Here is a 19626-nt window from a genome sequence, read left to right as displayed (position 1 = left end):
GGTGCTAAAGTCAGGCTGCTACAAATGCCATCTGTCCTTGACAGAGAACACAGGCACTTCTAGGAAGGAGCCCAGGCTGTTTTGTTCCCTGACATGGGCCATATAATGTAAATATAAGAATAGGTAGACTGTGTGTGGCTGGAGCAAACAAAGACCACCAAGGACTGGCCAAGCTGCAGAGAAGTCAGCCCTGACTGGAAAATCACTCAGGCCTGCTGGAGAACGCAAGGTGTGCTCAAGGTTTTCCTCCAGGTAATAGAGCCGGGTCACATCAGTGTTGTCCCAGCGAGCCTTTGGCATTTGAGTTTGGTCCTGAGAGTGCCCCTGCGCTGTAGTGTAGAGACAGCCATGGACCCTTGATGGCTCACGGTCCCTGACGGACCGGACACTTGCTGTTACTACATACAGCATGGGTGAAGTTTCACATCCCCTCCAGACACAACTCCTCTTCCAGGGTGGAGCACATTGGGTTGTGGAGCCAGCTCTCCTGGCAACAGCTGAGGCTGCTCCTGGCCATGGCAATTCCCAGCTGGGCAGCAGTGCATTCACTCATGCCATCAGGGGAGCACAAAGAGGCTGAAACCAGAAGTAATCTGGTCTTCCCTTGTTTGCAAGGTCCTTATATGACTCGATTTTGCTTCTACTATTGTCTCTCTGCAAAGAGTGGCTCTGTCACACAAAACCACTGTTCCTCTTTCCTTTCAGGACAGAAGTCCATTCGTGCCCCTACTCACAGGTACGTCCTCATCTTCTAGCACAGATATGTTAGCTGTGCTTTGCAAGGAGAAAAGACAAACCAAGACTGCCTAGCCCAAGCCACCTCTGTGCAAATCTGTGTGTACCACTCTGCTTTCCATCTGTGGATGTATGCAGCACAGATGTTGAACAGCTATGCAATGCCACATACGTCTTGCCACATGCACTTGATTTCCATGCAGACACTGAAAGCTACGATTTGTGAAAGGAGAGGAAATTCATTGTGTGACTTGTAGGTATTTGAGAGAGAAAGCTTAATCAGCTGTTGAGACTATTTTTGTCTCATCAGTAGTTCAGCTCAACAGCTGAACCAAGGCCTGTACTACAGTTCATGAAAGAGAAGGCAGGCAACTGAATACTTGTCTATTAAAAATTTGCTGCCGGGACATGGAAGTACTGATTGCGTACGCAGGTCGCTTGTCTACAGCCTCCATGGGCCTTCATAAAAGCCAACGTGGTTCATCCCAAGTTGTCCATGCAGGTCGCTTGTCTACAGCCTCCATGGGCCTTCTTAAAAGCCAACGTGGTTCATCCCAAGTGGTCCATGCATATGTGCTGACAAGGATGGATATTTGCACATCTCATTTCTGCAGAGTCCAAAGAAGCTCCTGCATGCCCAGGTAATATCATCAAAAGGAAAAATTACTCAGTTGTAATGATGTGAGCCGATTCAAAATGAGGAAATTTCTCTGCATAATGAGAACCTGATTACTCAGTTGTAATGATGTGAGCCGATTAAAAATGAGGAAAAGTCTCTGCATAATGAGAACCTTATTGAGCATGAAATGCTCACACAAGCTCTCTGATGCAATTTTACGTGAGTTAAGGTCATTTTCTTTTTAGGTTGGCATTAATAGTGCAGAATAGTGCAGATCAAACCCAGAAAATACTCCAAACTTGCAACTGTGTTGCAAGTAGTGGGACAACTAAGAAGAGATCAAGGATTTGCTTTATAAAAGGTGAGTAATTTTATTCCTCCCTTGTCCCTTTTTCTGTTGTTTCCAAGTAGCACCGTAAACTTTAACCAGAGACAAGGGACATCTTGGGCAATATACCCTTAAATGAAGTCCTGCTTTGAGATGACAGTGCCAGTCTTTACTCAGCTTCAGTTTTTAAAAACTTACAAAGAAGACATCCTGAAGCATGTAAATATCCAAAGTAGCAAAGTGGAGTTAGCATGGTTTTGAAAAACAGTTTTGCTTGAAATTAGTGAAAGTGAGGTACCCTCTTTGGAGCACTTCATTATTTTCCTAGGTACCTAGCTGAAAACTTGGAAAAATTGGCAGTACACTCCCAAGTCACTTTCAAAAATGAATTTTAGGCACTTTTGAAAACTTTGTATGCCTTCTGAAGCCTTATGTATGCCTAAAGAAGCTTTAGAAAGCAAATGAGGCCAAGTGTGTTTAAAACCAAGAGATACAACTGTTAAAGGCCTGTATTGCTTTTACTAGTCATATAAAAATAGGCCTTGCTTGATTCTTGGCTTAACTGTGATGTGAGCAAACAACTTGTAAGAGCTCTTTCCTTTTAGGGTTATTGTTCAAGAAGATGAATCCGGAGGTAAGGGGAGGCAAGAGCAAAGCATGATCAAGTGACTTACTGCAGCACATCTAGCACATCTCTGAAGTACCTACCATTCCGGTATTTTTCAGATATTATCTGCCTCAGAGAAGCGTGACAAATCTCAATTAACTCTTCAAAGGTTTGCCAGCAAAAGGATCTATGCTATATATCTGCATAGCTTATGTGCATTTATACAAACATAGCTTGTCCGCTTATTTGTAACATTATTTTTTTAGTGGCAGTGCCCTCATGGAAGCTTTATTGGTGCTTTCTGTAATAGCTCTCTTTCAAAGCAGAAAATTGTTAAGCAGCTCCTCAAGAATTATCCTGCATGTCAATTAACTCACTTTTTGAGATGAATCATTAGGTATCTAAGTGTCTCGTAGTGAGCAGCAGGGAGTAACATCAACACTTCATGTATTGCTTCTAGTCGTTCATCAGGATTTGAGATTTCTGTAAAAACACCAAACAGGATTAATGTTAATAGGGCTTTCCATTTGTAAACAGCAATAATTCAGGAAGCTAACTTATTATTATGGAGTCATTTACAAGCCATTGACTGTGCTTGGAGGGATAAATATTAAACTCACAAACATGGAACTTATCAGCAACTTCTACATCCTCAAAAAAAAAAATGGCTTTACAAAAAAATCAGCAACAAAGACCACCCAATAGTTGTCTCTGTGGTCTGTAGCTCTATCTACAGGCCTGTATAGGTACAGTACCCGAGCTTTAAGTGCTTCATAACACTCTTCCCAGGACTGACTCTTCAAAATCTTACAAAAGATTACTTCCATTACACTTCAAAACCAGATGAGAATGTGGATATATGCTTTTAGAGACTACGCTTCAATATGTAAGTTTAGCTAGAGAGTGAAATGACATGAAATTACATAAAGATTCCTGAACATATTTAAATATGGAAGTACCAGTGATCAGAGAGCATCAGTGCTCATTTAAGACTGTTTGGCAATCTCTCTAAAAATCTGAGCAGGATTTATGTGTATTTTACATGAAAAGTATAGATTCCTAAGGTGTGAACTGAGTCAAAGTTATATTTGCTGTATGCCTTTTCATACAAATGGCACCAGGAGCCCAAAATTTTAGAAGATTAATAATGTCTATGTCCTGCTTTTAAGAGACTGGTGTATCGATATGATAGGAACTGCTTCCTCTGGGCCTGTTCTTTATAGGACAAGTGATGAGCAAGAATAATTTCTCTGCCAAGGAGGAAGAGGAGAGTACAGGAGAGAGGTATCTGTGCTTGCATGGGGAGTGCAAGGTGGGGTAAGCCAGAGGGGATGGGAAGGCAGGACGGTCACACAGACCACTCTTCCTGCTGCGTATCCATATGCTGGGTGCCATTTCAAAATTACTAAGGATCCTGTTTAAAGAAGAAAGCATGCTACTTCTTAGATACCCCAAGTCTTTGATACTTTTGCTAATAAAATGATTTTGATGCAACCCATCTGGCGAGTTTTCATTAGGGACTAGCATTATGTGGAAGGCTGTGCCCTGGAGAGCAGAATTTGAGGCAAAGCTCATCTTGCTCTGTCAACATCATGACAATGAATGCTGCTGCCCTCCTCCCTCCCTGACAGCGCACACCGGACCCACTGGCTCTGGGTGGGGGATAAATGCATGTGCCTCCCATCTGGACACGGGTTAGATACAGTAGGACTTAGTGAACAGTGGATGCACCTGAACTGTGGGGCGGATGTGCTTTGTGGGGTACCTCGTTGCTCTGATCCCTCACTGACTGAAGGAGAGGACGTGCCTGTCTGCAGCGCAGACTTGTTGCCAAAGGAGGCCAGGATATGGGAGATGGGGAAACTGGTGGGGAAATGGGACGCATCCTCAAGGCTCACGCTGTTCACTCAACCCTGAGCCCTCACCGATCTCCCAGTCCTGTGTGCGTCTGGCAGCCAGCGCTGCGGCCGTGATGCCAGCCCTGCGATCCTCCCAGTGCCAGATGCAGTCCTTGCAATGGCCCTGGACATTCTGCCTCTTGGCACAGAATTTGGGTCGTTTACAAGAAAAGAGCAAGCGATTCCATTCAAAACCCCATCCCAGGGCATGTCGTAGCTTCACTGACTGACGCTGAAACCACACTTTCTGAAACTGGTCAGTTATTTTGATAGCCTACATTTACTGTTATTTTTTTAACCTGCACGATGTCCCATCTGATTAAAAATCAGGCAAAAGTTTCATGTGAACAAATGACATGGCAGAGAAGTAATGAACAGAACAAAACCCTTGCTTCCAATTTGTTGTCTATCATCTTTTCTTTTTCTTTAATGTGGACAGCTTTATGGATGGGAAATGTAATTAAAAATCAGTACAAATTACTATGCAATACTTACTTGCTGCCTCTATGAACTTGGAATAGGTGTCGTAGGTGATCACGGGAATTGGTAAGTCTCTGAAGTATAGCTTTAGTGCTCCGGCAATGATGTTTATGTCTGGGTAGATACTGGCAGAAATATCAGCCTTGTCACCATCTAGAAGAGGAGGAAGAAATCTTTTTGAAACCACGCTAATTTTGACGGAAGCAAGGCTAGGCTTCTAATTCAGATTTATTGTGTCCAACCTGACAAGAAATAACAACCTGAAAGCATTTGGAAGGCTTAAATGAGAATATATTACTTTCAACTTTACAGTAGATGAATGAGGAATGGTAGTTTCTTTATCTTTTAGTAAACAGTTTATTTGTTTACATCTTTTGGAGGGGCTGGCGATTACATCAACACTTCCTGCAGTATACCATCTCACGCATAATATTTTAATGTTGGATGAAAAATCATGTGCATAATATATTTATTGAATTTGGCCCATTTATCCACTGAAAATAAGCTATTAATAACTTGTTCTGATGTTGTATTTTGTACCCACAGAGCAATGCACAGGAGTATGAAGCATTCTTTTAATTTTCACTTGGGGAGACAGAGGCACAGCGAAATAACAAAAATTTCCAATGACCCTCAGGAGACCAGTAGGAAAAATCAGAGTAAACATCCAAATCTTGTAAGCCCTGCACCGATCTATCTATACTTATTAGCTAGTAAGAAAGCCGCTGTATTTTCTGGATGTCCTCTAATGTCTTAATGCTTGACTGACATTTATAGCAAAGATTTGAATTTAGATAGACATGCTATGGCATTTAGCTATACAATTTATTCTGAAAGGTGGATTGCAATTTGTTAAATGAATATGGATACTTGTAATGGATGAACAGCTAAATAGATGAATTATGCAACTGCAATGACATACATTTTGTTTGTCACACAGTCAGAACTCCATTACGGAGCACTTTTAATCACATGAGCTTAACATTTACCAGTGTTGCTGGTAAGCCCTTGGCCAACGCATGGCTTGCAATGAGTGAAATTACAAGAACTAGCAGCGAGGCTGGATCATTATTATTGTTCAAGTTCAAATGACTACATCTGTTCTGTATGACCTAATACCCTCATACTCACATTTTTCTCCAGACCGAGAAATTCTGCCATCCTACCCCTCTGGGGCCCATCCTTGGCGGTCTTCCAGTAGAAAGATGGGGTAGGACAGTGGTCAAGCAGGGGCGGAGGCTGGCTGGATTTAACCCCCAGCTTTACCTCAGGCTTCTTTGAGTTCAGTTATACCTCATAGTCCTTATTTCCCACCTTTCACCTGAGGCTAATAGTGCATCCCTCGCAGGAGGTGGTGAAGCTAGGGCCAGACGGTGAGTGGGGCAATATGAGGTTATGCTTGCTTGAGCAATGGAGAGGAGTTTGCTTGTATCTGCCAGGAGGTGCAAACACAAGCTTGGGCTGTCACAACTGAGGTGCTGACATGCTATAAAGCCCTTGCCTTGCTTGTCTCGCAATAACTGGTGCTTGTAGACATGCCCTGATACAGACAGATGAGTGGGTGTGCTTGATACACGGCATCTAAGATGGTGATAAAGGCTTTCACAGCAGAGTAAAAGAGTTTATATTGATTGTAGACATTTTATACAAACCTATGGCATTAATCTTGAAGGGATACGTCCCGTCCAATGTATGCACATAATTCTCATTAAGACTAATAGCCCTACATGTTCTCATCAAGAGGAGATTATATGCTTAAGTGTTTAAAACAAGCAGCCTTTCTTGATGCAGCTGAGCAGTCTGAATACATCCATCAACATTTAATTTAATACAGCATCAATAAGCCCTAGGAGGATGTTTACACTGCCCCAATCTTTTGTTTAATCCACACATTCCAGGCACGGTAGCATTAGTGTTGTAAAGCTTTGTGTGGAGAGCTCTATTTAATTGATGGACACCGAGGACTCCAAATGCTCCACTGAAAACAGATACCTCCAAGGAGCCAGCAGCTGCATCAGAACAGATATAGCAAAGCAGAAGGTTGCATCTATTATCCAGGTCACCAGTACACTAAATGGAAGTGTTATTTATTTAGTACTTTTACAAAGCAGCCCAGCAAGCTTCCTTAAAGGGACACTTCAGCTAGAAGTACTTCCAGCTACAATGTACTTCAAACATACCTTTTATTTACATATTCGCTTACTGGAGGAAAAATGCATTAATTCCCAAGTCAAAGATTTTTTTCTTCACTTCAGAGACAAATGTACATTCATTGGAAATGAACTGAAGATTATTTTAAGGTGAAAGTGTAACAATATATCTGTTATAATACACCTACACATTTCTGCAGTAGGTATATAGGGGGAAGTGGATTTTTATTCTCCTTTGGTAGATTTTTTGTTTGTCTTTTCTTTTTTTTTTTTTCTTTCAGTTTCAGCAGCTGAAGGCCCTTGGCAGGCTGCACTTATTTCTTATCCTCACCAAATTCCTGGATTTGTATTTTTATTTAAACACACTTAAAATTCAAAGCACTAAGAAAGAAAAGTTAATTCATTGCCTGTAAAGTCATGACACGTATTTCACAGAGGATCCTCTGCAGTAGCATACTGTATGAACTACATCTTTTTTATATGGTACCTTCTGCATTACCACTATAATTTTTTTCACTCTTCAATACAGTAACTTTCCTTAGATTGTAATTAGTATTTTCTGTGTCATTGCAGTGGCTGTGTGTTAATATAATATTTTTTTAAAATTTTGGGTTACAAACATATAGTTCATTTCAGCTTTACAAACCTAATCCTACCAAAACCCCATCATTTCTCTTGCCTTGTTACTTTGACTCTCAACATACTTTGTTGCATTATGTTGAAGTTTGAATATCTCAAGACAAAGAAAGTCTTTATTCTGTTTCTTAAAGGTTTCAGCTAATTTTGGATGCCATAGAAATATATCAATAGTTTACTAGAGAATGAAAAGGAATAAGTATTACATTCTTAAAGCTTCAGCTATGCCCTCTGAATACTGAATTACATTTCTACTTAAGCTCCTTTTCCCTTAGTGCTTTGTTTTTATTGCACAACCTTCGCCATGCTAACATGCACCTTTGTGTTTTTTCTTGGATTTGGAATTTGACAGGTTTTCAGCTACACTGGCAAAAGGGTGAGTACGAATTAGGATGCCTCTAAGTACTCATGTAATATTTAACAGCATAATATTTTTTGCAAGAGTATTGTACCAGCCAGTCATACAAACAAGGGGGGGGACAGCATGCACTGGTGACAATGGCAGCTCTGTGGATAAAGCGCACAATGAGGGGTTTCTGGATGCCACAACGCTACAGCTCAACAATGCTGACAGAGAGCAACTGTCATTCTACAGCACCAACATTCACCAGATTAAATAAATCAACATTATTCCCCTCCTTCTCATTACAAAAACCACTAAAATGGAACATTGTCAGCGCCTCAGAGAGCCTCATGCTAATTTACAGTAGGGGTATTTACACTGCTTTGACTTTAGAAGGGAGTCTTAGTTTAAATTAAGATTAGGACCAACTTCTCCCTGCTTTAAAACCATCACAGCTTCCTTGGGCCCAAATAATATTATGTGGGACACCATCGTCTTCCCGAGATGTTAACTTTCAAACCTGCCTTTGCCTATCTGTTCTTGCTATAATTCTTGGGAAGCAACAAGTGAGTGTCCCTTTGGCAAAGCAGAACTAGTCAGAGGGAGGGCTGGCTTCTCTTCATTGCACCCCTTCAGCTGCACATGAAACCAGCAGGTGAGGTACCCTACGGCCGAGTCGGCCCCTGCACCTCACCCCTGTATCATACTGTCTTCTGGCTCCCGTGGCTTGACAAGAGCTTGGGAAACCAGAAAGCTTGATGGCATTATTTGAAGGTTGCATCCTGCGCATTAAAATGGGAGGACTCCTTGCTTGTTTATTTTCAAATCTGTTTATTAAAGGCTGTATTTCTAGAGATGCAAAAGCACATTGGCATTCTAGCCAGGTGCCTGGGGACTGACTCAGAAATGATGGGCAGGGAGGGACCTCTGTCAGGCCAGAGTGCAGTGCTCTGCTACTGCAGGCACTGTGTCGTATAACCCCTCAACTTCCATTTTAAAACTAGTTAAGGTTTTTACCCCTGCTTTTATTAGAAGGTTGTTCCAGAGCCTTGCTTTCAAATGGTTAAAAAATGGTCTTTAAATTGCCAAACTATATTTATTCCTCGTCAGCGTACATCCTCTAGTATTGTGCCAAGACTAAAGAGTTCTCTTCTCTGGTTCATACCCCTGCTCTCAGCTTCTCCTTTGACAGCTATCTATCCCAAGCTCTTTTACAACACATTTACCTTCTGCTATGCAGCATGCTGCAGAGATGTTTGAGATAGTGACGTGGCCACAGATATGGCTGTTTCTGCCACAACACCCGTCTATTAACCAGAACTGATCAGGAATCTCCCATTTTGTATTTCAGACACAAATTCTCTTTTTTTTTTTTTTTCCACTGTTGCAAAAAATATTTTAATTTCCCGTAGCAAAGGTGAAAACGAACAGTTCTGTAAAACTCCCATAAATTTCACTTTCTGGGCAGAAAATGAAATTTGAATAAAAACCTTCCAGGCGTTGCTGGTGGTGAGACCTGCCACCTGGCTCTCGTCTCCCTTCTCTCCCAGCTCTGTCACGTGGGACAGAGATCTGGGATATTCCACATCCTTGGAATAGTCCACTCCCCATTGCTCTGGCTTCTAGGGCTAAGCAGGGGTAACTGGGCAGCAGAAAAGCAATCTTCCTACCTGTGGGGTTGGGATGCAAAAGAGAGGGTGGGGTGCCTGTCTCTGTAAACTTGGATCTGACAGGGAAGCAAGCTCTGAGCTGTCAGGTTGGAAGCATCTTGCCAATTCAACCTTCTGCCAGCTGACAACCACTTTCTAGCTGCACAGCCCACAAGTCAGAACAAAATATCTGTTTTGGTTTTCTTTAAATCCCTTCCTGCAAAAAAAACTCAACTCCTTTTGCTTTTCCTTCTCAGTTCAGGGAGAAAACATTTTCAAAACTGGAAAGTTTTGAAAGTTCTCAGCTTCTGGTCTTAGCAACACTCTAGTCATGAAATTCTCTTAATAAGGTCTTGTTCACTGTTCCCCTGCTTTTAGCATTATTCATGGCAACGCTCGCCTTTCTTAGCCCTTTTCCCTCACAAGGTTGGTAAAAGAAAATGAAGACACAGCTTTTTATCAATTTATGCCCAATGGTTTTCTCCACAGCCTTTTTATGCAAACTTGGTTCTTAATTTCTCTGCTTCCATGCTTTTTTTCCTTTGGAAATCCAACACTAGTGACCTTATTCTTCCTGTTTCTAGGTGCTGCCTTCTTTGCCAGTAAAGCACACTTTCTTCCTTGCTGTGGGTCTAATTCAAGTGTGCATTGCCACCAGATTATGCCATAAGTGTAGGCAGTAATAAAAGAGACACGGTCTGTAAAACTGAACTATCTCCAATGGTTCAAAGCATTTGCAAAGGAACTACAGCTGCAGCAGTATTCAAGTCATGCTCAGACATAAATTTCCATCTGCTTTCTTCAAACTCTCCCCTCTTCAACTTCTGCTTCTCCTTCTGGGTTTCATTCAGGTTGGTACACCGAGAGGAGAATCAAGACACAGAACAAAAGGGTTTGCCAGGCCTGATCTGCCTGCAGGGAGCAGAGTGGGACCTGTGGCGACTGTGACCCTCTCAGCAGCACTGCTTCATGTGGCATGTCTGCAACAAGTGTCTTCCTACGATAGCAGTCATATCACTGTGCATCTCTTTTGCCCAAATCATCGCTGACCTATGTGTGTATATGCATATGTTCACAACTGCAGCATCCAACACATTTTAAAATACCTATTATTTTCTAAAGGATATTTTGGTATAGCATGAAAACAGTCACTTTGGAAATTCCTAGTTGGACTTTCTGTGCCAGTGACATCTGCATGACAAACTGTCTCCAAACAAAAAAAGTATTCAGGCACAGTAAGTGTAAGATGTGCCACCCATAGACCTTGCTGGTCCTGCCCAGCCTCCCCTGGAGCCCCCACACCTCCTGCCCATGGGCCCCCAGGGCCCCCAGTCCCTGCCTGAGTGACATTGTAGCTGGCTCCAGCTACATCATGGCCATGCCTGTGCCTGGCCACGCACCCTTCCCGTAGGTACGCTGACCTGCAGGCTGACTTTCTGGCTTGACCTGGACCTGCTTCATCCCCACGGGCTTGAGATCACTGGGCTGTGTCTGACCCTATTCCCTAACATGGCAGAGGTAATACCTGAAAAAATTAAGTAGGAAGGAAAACACTATTTATGGGAAAAGAGAAGAATATTTATGTAACGTCTTAAATGTACTTGAAAATGTGTTTTCTGTTGATTGAGGCCCTACTCTGGACTTGCATATATACTTAAAATTAGTCCTGTGTGCAAAGACTGTGTGCACAACCAGAACCAACATAATCAGCTAAATAAATTCAGAAGGGCTACTAGGATGGTAATCAGGCAGTGTTTTAATTATTAGTTTTTCAGTATGCTGTACAACCAATCTCCGCAATGCTCCTCTCATCTGTTGTGCAGATGCAATCGCATGCACAGTGGTGTGGTGCTTTCTACAAGGCAACATGCAGAATGACTTCCCAGTTGGAGTTCCTGGTTCTTAAACTCCTAAAGAGATTATTGTATTGTAAAGCACTGAGTCTACTAAAGACAGGACTAAGAACTTTCCCCTGGTACTATCTAGGCTCATGCTTGAACTAGGAGCCTAGGCTGTGCTGCTAGGTTGAGCAATCATCCAGTCCCCCGAGCACTTAGCCTTCTGCCTAACATGACTTACTGTTTAATTATTCCTTCCAACTATGACATATGATTTCTTCTCATGAAAAGCACTACTTAAGAACTCAGAAAAGACAGGCTGCTTTCTGTACTTCTGCTTATATGCCATTTTCCTTACCATGGTATCTATGTAAAACCAAAAAGAACTGAAAAGTTCTAGAACTGAAAGCTTAGATTAAAATTGTACAAGATAAAAAAATGGTATACCTCTATCAAAGGCCATTTTCACATCTTCAATGTGCTCAGTGAAGCCTGAGACTCTATAGAGGCCCTCGGACTTTAAACCTGAAACAAAAGGTTCTTGGTTAACTTTGCTTCAGCAACCACCAAGTATTCAGGCTTGAAAACAATAAAGAAGAACAACAGATCTAGTAAGTGTAGCAAAATATTAATTGTAATGTGAAACTCCAGAGCATTTAAGGAAGGATCAAGATAATTTAAATTGTTTTTTAAAGGATTAAAGAATTTTAGAATTTATACTTTCTGATTTTGTTAGGTACACAGTTGATTATGAAAACATTAGGAAAACATGGCAATTTGCTAATGGTGGGGCATGTGATGTTATCATGATTTATTCATTTTATGTGGGAGATTTTCCTGGATTTGACTATAATTAATAAAGCTTTAGAGGTCTCCTTTCCTTTTACCAGTTACTTAATGATAAATAGCAATGCACGTAAGAGAAAGCCTTTCCCTATGAGCACATTTGTTCCAAGTTTTGCTGTCAGCTTTTACTTATACACAGCTGATAGATGTGATGGATAGTGTTCTCCTCCATATCAGTACCTCCCTTCTACAGTTCTTTCACCACAAGAGACCTGCTCACTTGCACAACTCTCCCCTCATTGCTCCACACCAACATGAAATGCAGGGCAGCCCAGCAGAGCAGGCAGAGCCAGCCAAGCAGAGTTACACACATGTTACTTATTTTAGCCCCAGAACTCCTTATTGTGACTATGCACAGTGCTAACCTACTTATAAGATCCAATACACTTTGTTTTGTTAAGAGTAAAATCAGTATCTTACATAGTTCCATGGCAATTAAAGAAAGAAATTTAAAGATGTTGAAAAAACAGAGAGCGGGCAGCAGATTTTATCTTAATCACTAAACGTACAAGTAAGTGATTATTAGATCTCAAATGCAATGTAGCTTCCTGCTATATCATCGGAGTAAAGCTCTTCTGTCTTGGTCCAAACTATTCTTTCTATTTGTCTCTGCAATGATGATATAATCCTGGTAGAGCTTTACAGAGTAGTGCAGGGGATTTATTTGTAATTCTTTGACTCATTTCAGTAGATGATGCGTGGCTTTGAAATCCCTATGGCTAGTATCAGTCTGTTGCCATGCAGATTACTGGGATGCCATGAATTCAACACTATGAGATTCCTGTGCTGAAGCTATGACTTAACAGGGAAATTTGGCTTATTGGGCAGCATGGCATACACATTTGCTATCCAAAGAAAAAATACGTGATCATTACTGTGTTGTGTTGGAGGGGATATGGTATTTCTTCAATCTGGCATATGTCTGCATACCAAAAACCTGTCAGAAGCTGGAGTTTTGGCTGTGACATGCCCCCTGAGCCAAGGTATCAGTCAGTCATTAGCTGAGCAGCATGCGAGACCCCGCACAGTTTGTGACATACCACAAAAACGCCACAGCCTGTGACCTCACTTGCCCGAGTCACTTCCAGTCACTTGTGTTCTCTTGCCCATACTGTCCGGAAAGATATATTAATAAGGTATTTGATTTAAACTGATTACTCTGAAATTGGAAGTGTCCCTAGGTATGTTAAAAGAAAATAATGAAAAAAGACATGTAAACATGAACTTAAAGTTCACTTTAAAGTTCACCCCTTTCAGAAGTGTAACATAATACATGTTTTGACGTGTTTTCAGAAAGCATTTCAGGAAATTGCATTATGAAATGCCATGATTTAATTTTACTAGCTAATGCAAAGCAATGTATCACCTACACTAAAAAAACCCTTCTCTCATCCTGTCTTCAGTGTGCACGAGGATACCCTGTCCTAGCTTAGCACGTAATTTAAGTCATCTTCATTTAATTGTGTCTGCTGCTTTCCTAAGCACACAAACCTCTTGCTTCGATCTCTCGAATGCATGAATCCACAACCATTGGCCTCTGGGTATTGTGGGCTTTCACTAGTGTGGTGAGATCGCAGCAGTAGACTCGCTTTATCCTCTTGAGGTCTGGTTGGCAGTCGTTGGGCACGTATTTGGAGCACTGCTTATGTACGTTCAACCCGCAGTCTGTAAACAAAGTTAGACAGGTTAATTAATTAATACTAACACCGATAGGTCTTATCTAACAATTTATTTCCTTGGGCCACATCAAGCAAAGGGCATAACTTTTACCCATCAGTCAGCAAAGCTAGAATAAATATGGAGATGAGAAAGATGAGTCTGGAAATCTGTAAAAAACTTATGGTGGGCCAGGTGAACTCCAGCAGAGTTGTTAAAAAGCTATAAAAGCTCTGGATGTCCCTCACACCCCCTCTGAGCCGGAGGTGACTGCTGGTGCGCTCTGGGTCAATTCACCACCAGACACGTAGCTCTAGCTGTTGCATTTGAACACGTGGGACAATTTCTGGGTATTTTAGGCTTTTCTAAAATTAGCACAGAAATGACTGCCTTTTGGCCAGCTTGTGGCTTAGCACTGCTAATGGGCAAAGGACCTAAGATGCACCTGAGCACTCAAATTGGGACGGTGCTTTAAGCTGGCATGCCTCCCTTCCCCTTCCACATTCCTGCAGTGTCACATTTTGGCACACTCTGCCACATCAGCAGCCTCCCATCCTTGTCTCATCACTTTGCTGGTGACTAAAGTGTCCCCTGTGTTTAGTCTGTAGGTCAGTTTAGGCATATAAAATGCTGTGAAAGCATGATGTAAAAAAGTGATTCATTTTACAAATGGCTCTTGGTGTGTTACCCCAGAGTCAGATTCTACTCCTGGTTGCATGGGCGGGTTTCTATTAACTTAAACATCACTGCTTGTTCTCCACAAATTGAATTTTTCTAATAGACTCAAATATTCAGCCAAATGAGTTTATAAGCCTCAGTAAAGCAAACACCACCGTCATGAGTTACATTATTAAAAATGTAAACATGATTCTCTTACTTGCAGCACATTTCAGTATTATTCTCTATAAAATATTAATCAAGCAAAATCATAGAATCACGACAAACACACCTACACATTTAATGGAATTGGGTGGGTTTTTGTGTGTTTCTCCATACAGTTATTACTGCATAATACATGATTGTTCTGTGAAAGCTAAACAAATGTGAGCAGCTGCAGTTAGGATCCTCCTTGTATTGTTTTCAGTGCTGTTCTCCAAGCGTGTGAAGTTAAATCCAAATGTGTCTCTCTACTTAGAGTTAAATGTTGGTAATTTAATGAGGGAGAGTATTATGTTTCATACTAAATAAATGAGCCTTTTCATAAGTTTAGTATTTCACATATGTGAACAAATACAGCGCTATGCATTACTGAGGTCAGGTTTTGCACACTTGCGTTTAAGATCAAATAGCCTGGAAAGCAAACTACTATTAATTTTCCTCTTTTTTAATGTCCTTCTCATATTCTTTGTGTTACCATTATTCATCTACAGGCAGACAAGATGTAGCAGTAGCTGAGACTGCACTTACTAAAACTGCATTTGCAAAAGGTATTTTGATCCTTCGAACTGCGGTCTAAATTTTAGGTAACAACCACCTCCTCTACCCATGGAAGGCAGATGTCAGGGTCAGATGTGTTCAGTGCCTGTCTGAGATCAGGAATCCTGGAGGTCAGGGCAGGGAGAGGTAAGACAGAAGCATATTCAGGTGAGACATATAAAGGATTGAAGGTTCATAGAAAGAAGTTATGAAATGCCGTTTGCAATGCATCACATACTGTTTCACTTGCTGAATCCAAAAGCTCATGATGTGATGATTATTGCATTTTTCCAATATTATTATTTTTCATAAAAGAACAAATTTGAAATAATTAAAGCACTATTAAAATGCTAATACAGTTCTAGAGACACCAGAAACCTAATCCTTCTAGGAAAATGAAGGTCGTATTTTTTGCTTTCCCTCAAGGTGGGATACTTCAGGCTTGCAGCAACACATGGTATTTTTATAGGAAACAGGTGACAGTCTTTTTGCAGACAAGGGCACTTCTCAGCAATTGGGATGGCAAAAAGATGAGGTATGAAGCCTAGTTACTGGCTGGCTCTGCCATTTTCAGGGCTTGCTTCGTAAGACATAAAAACATTCAGGGGTAACTTAACCATAAACATCAATTCTTAATGTATACACCAAGGCACACACATGACCAAGGTACTACCGAAAGGATGTCACCCTCAGCGACCAAGCGCTGGTGACTTCATTTCTAAACCAGTTAATGGGGAAAATGACAACGCTCTAACTTGCGGGGAAGGATTTTTTGCCTTGTTCTGTAAAGTAATCCCTACCTCCCCTCCTGCAGGGAGTGCAGGCTCGTGGTGGGACAGATGTCTGAGCATTGCAAGAAAATGACAGAAAATGTTGAAGGGCTACCTGAACACCTCACTCCCTGAGCGATGAGACCCCACATGAAGTTGGCGCAGTATTCACACCAGTGCGGACCTCGAAACGTATGGACCTGTAATACAAATGGGGGAAAAAAAAGAGAAATGGGGTCATTGGGAGGCAGATGGTCTGACAGATGGAACAACTGAAATGGATAAACAACAGAAGACTCAGTAGGAGTAAATCTTTAGCACACAGTGCCCACATATTTCCAAAGTCTAGAAGAAATAAACCATGGGAACAGAAATTTGCTTTGATCTTGAAGTTTATCTTTCAATAGGATTAACATTACAGAGAACTGGGCTGTGTGTGACACTGAAAACAAGTAACTTCTGCTAGCTGACATTTTAGCTATAGCAGAGGGGAGAAAACCAGGTTCACTATTCAAAGGAGAAAAAAGTAAAACTAATAATCCAAGGAACTGTAGTCAGTGCTTTTATTGGACTAGTTCAAACAAAACAGGAATGTTTCTGAGATTCAAATGCCCTTCAGCAGATCCCTTAAAAGTAAGGGAAATGCAGGGGCAGAAAAGTCCCTTCGAATGCACCACGTTTTGGTTCCCCATAACCATGTGTGACCAAAGACCTGGTGCAAGACCCGTGTTCTAAGAGCACCACTCAGGTCTGAACGCACTTTAACTATGGTGTTACATGTGCATTTCTATGCAACAATACTGAACAAAACTCGAGGTGATTGCTGTAAATTTGTATCAGGGATGAACGCTTTGTGCAGCCACTCCAGGCAGCGGCTGGGTAACGATCTGATTTTGCACACTGGAATTCATTAGTGATAAAAGCAAATGACACCCTTCCCCATTTTAGTAAGCAAATAGAACTCACATAGGGAAAAGATGTCAGTAGGCTCTTTTTCAGTAGACCAAAATTTTGTTACAGTCCACACATGCGTAAATAAGAAGGCATAAAATGGCCTACGTGCTGACGGAGCCCACGGATCCCCAGCCAAGTTTTGCACAACACCGCTGCTTCCTCCACTGCTTTTCCAAAGGCTACGGCAGAAGACCTTTTTATTTAAGATGTATGTTCTGGTAAAGTAAGCATTTCATTTTCATTGAAAAGAAGAATAAATAGTGAGTTCTATGCCTGTGTGAATGGACATGGTATGAGCTAGTTCTGGCCAGAGACTTAATTGAGCTTAACAAAACATAAATCATGCACACTCCGGCTGCTAATGCTTCCTTTTCCTTCTTTCTGGTCTTGTTTACCCGTCGGGTGGATGGCTGAAAGGCCACTTCCACCCTCTGGGATGGGGAAAGCTGCTCTTTACTTTTCATAGAGTAAAAAAATGGTCATTGCCCTTTTCGGATAAACTTGGTGAAGTTTTAAGCCAAGCATTTGGCTTGCTAATGTTTTCGCCTCATTTGTCTGCAGGATCACACCTAAACAAGCCTGTACTCTTGAGTCCATTTCCCAGGAAGATGAAGTATTGTAATTTTAATACAGACTTCTCTTTCTGATTTAGTGATAAAAATGTGAGTCTGACCATAAATGACTCCTGACCAACTACTCACAGTCAATAATTGTGTGAATAAGCTTAAAGCAATAGTAATTCTTCCTCCCTTTTGATAGTAAAAGGTCAAAACTGGAATGTCTGACTGGTCGTATTTATTTTTTGAAATGGTATTTTACCTCTCAGAAAAATGTGTATCTCTGGGAAACACCACTGTGCAATAAAGTTTGAGATAGATAGATTGATAGATATGGACACATCTTTCTCATGTCTTCTTATTTTGCAGGGTGGGTAGCATGAATGTCAGACATGGCTTTTAGTGGGGGTAAATGCCCATACCTAGCATCAGCTGCTGGCCTGAGTTTCAGGCATATGCTCTAGGTGACCTTCAGTAGATACAAAATTACAGATACAAAACTACGGATACAACTAATTATGCTTGCATCTTTACCATCTTTAGACTGATAATGACATAATTAGTGGGTCTGCACCTGTGTTTAATTGTGGGTGAAAATCATCTGCTGTGGGAAGATACCTAACTATGTCTTCTGCTTTGCAGCGGTTTACAAAAGCTAACCTCATGAGAAGTGGCTGTAAAAGCTCATTCAGGATTTTTAAAACCGCATCATTTCACATTTAAAGTCCATCACAGTTACTAGGATATTTGGGGCCTACTTGCTCACTTTACATAAAGCTTATTTCAGCTGATCTGGTTGTGGCATATTTAGAAAATGGTAGCTGATTATTCCTTGATCTCTCCTGTCATTAACGGGGAAGAGTCATCAACGCTGACTGAGGGCTCCATCTGAGAAGTGCTGACTGCGCACCCTTCCCTTGTTCCCTTCAGCCTGGTGGCCCTCAAAGGTTGAGCTCTCTTTATTTGTTCACTTCAATTTTTCACGATCTGCATTTTAGCTCAAGTGGCAAGCTCCCAACTGAGAAGCCCTGAGAAAAGCGAGTCTTGGTGGTTTCTGGTCAGGCTGAAACAGGGAAATACTTGCTATCTCTAACTGAAAAAGAGAGTTCTTCAAAAGTTTCTAGATGAAGGTCGAAAAAAAAAATCTCTTAAGATGCAGTCTTGAACTGAGTGTCCTATGGCTTGCCATTAATTTTAAAAAAATAATGAAGGAAATCTGTTCTTACAAACACAACACTAGAATGCAGCCCGAAGTTTGCACCCAACGCTCTTGAACAGTAAATGGGAATTTTGCCTGCAAGATTGGCCTCTGTTTCAAACGACGAGAGGTAACAGCAGGTCTTTTAGGTTTTGCCCCATCCTTTGTAACCACATCATTACAAATGGCCTGGGCTTAGACTTTCAGAAACATGATCAAGATCTATTTATTATTGGTCCCTACGCCATTCTGCAGTCTCAGGAGACCTGTGTACACACAGCATAGGCTCAGGCTGCTTGGGCTACAGTCGACACATAATTCTAACTTTTAAGAAGAATTTACAGGGAAGCATTTCTTCATATAAGCCAAACCCATGATGTTTCAGACTATACGCTGTGCTTTTCTTGTTCAGTCTTTCATCTTCTTTACACAATGTCTAACGCCTGACTTCTTCGCTCTGTTTCCTTTCCAGCTCTATCAATGAAAAGTTGTTTCTTACATTCATCCTCTTTTCTCTGCTGGACAGTCTCACCCAATACTAGACTGCGTGTCTCTTCTTGCTGCCTTCCTGTGCTCTCACCGTCGCCCTTCAGCCCTTCGGTGCCCTTGCTTCTGAACGGCAGAATTCCCCCCGTGGGTGCTATCTCATGCAGTTTTAGTCTGTGTCTGAGCCGTGTTCACGGAGGGAGAAACTAAGACCAAAGTTAAGGAATGCCAATACAGTGGTAAAACAAAAGAATCCCTTAAGCAATATTGCAGAAACAAACTAAAAATTGCCTTGAATTGAAACACATGTTTTTTATTGGCATTATATGGTGCTGTTTCTGAGACAATTTTCTTGTTTATCTGACTGGGTTTGAAGACTTTTCTGTTTGCATCCAAAGAAAATAAGAGACTTTTCAGACTTTCGCCTGAATACATGCACATTTGTACTCTCCTGTGGACT

The 19626-nt window shown here is 41.4% G+C and overlaps 1 protein-coding gene across 1 annotated transcript in view; it reads right to left on the bottom strand.

Moving 5' to 3' along the window:
• Positions 1-2662: 2662 nt before the first annotated feature.
• Positions 2663-19626, bottom strand: part of LOC104163700 (beta-chimaerin) — a 92897-nt gene continuing 75933 nt past the window's right edge. Inside the window, exons 8-12 of the mRNA XM_009702793.1 lie at positions 16087-16171; positions 13621-13794; positions 11731-11808; positions 4683-4820; positions 2663-2772 (exon numbers count right to left, since the gene is read on the bottom strand). Coding sequence (XP_009701095.1) covers positions 2663-2772; positions 4683-4820; positions 11731-11808; positions 13621-13794; positions 16087-16171 — 585 coding nt within the window. The remainder of the gene's footprint in view (positions 2773-4682; positions 4821-11730; positions 11809-13620; positions 13795-16086; positions 16172-19626) is intronic.

The sequence above is a fragment of the Cariama cristata genome, unplaced genomic scaffold (assembly GCF_000690535.1).
Source record: "Cariama cristata isolate BGI_N322 unplaced genomic scaffold, ASM69053v1 scaffold1006, whole genome shotgun sequence".
Classification (NCBI taxonomy): Eukaryota; Metazoa; Chordata; class Aves; order Cariamiformes; family Cariamidae; genus Cariama; species Cariama cristata.
This window is presented reverse-complemented; position numbering and strand designations above follow the sequence as displayed.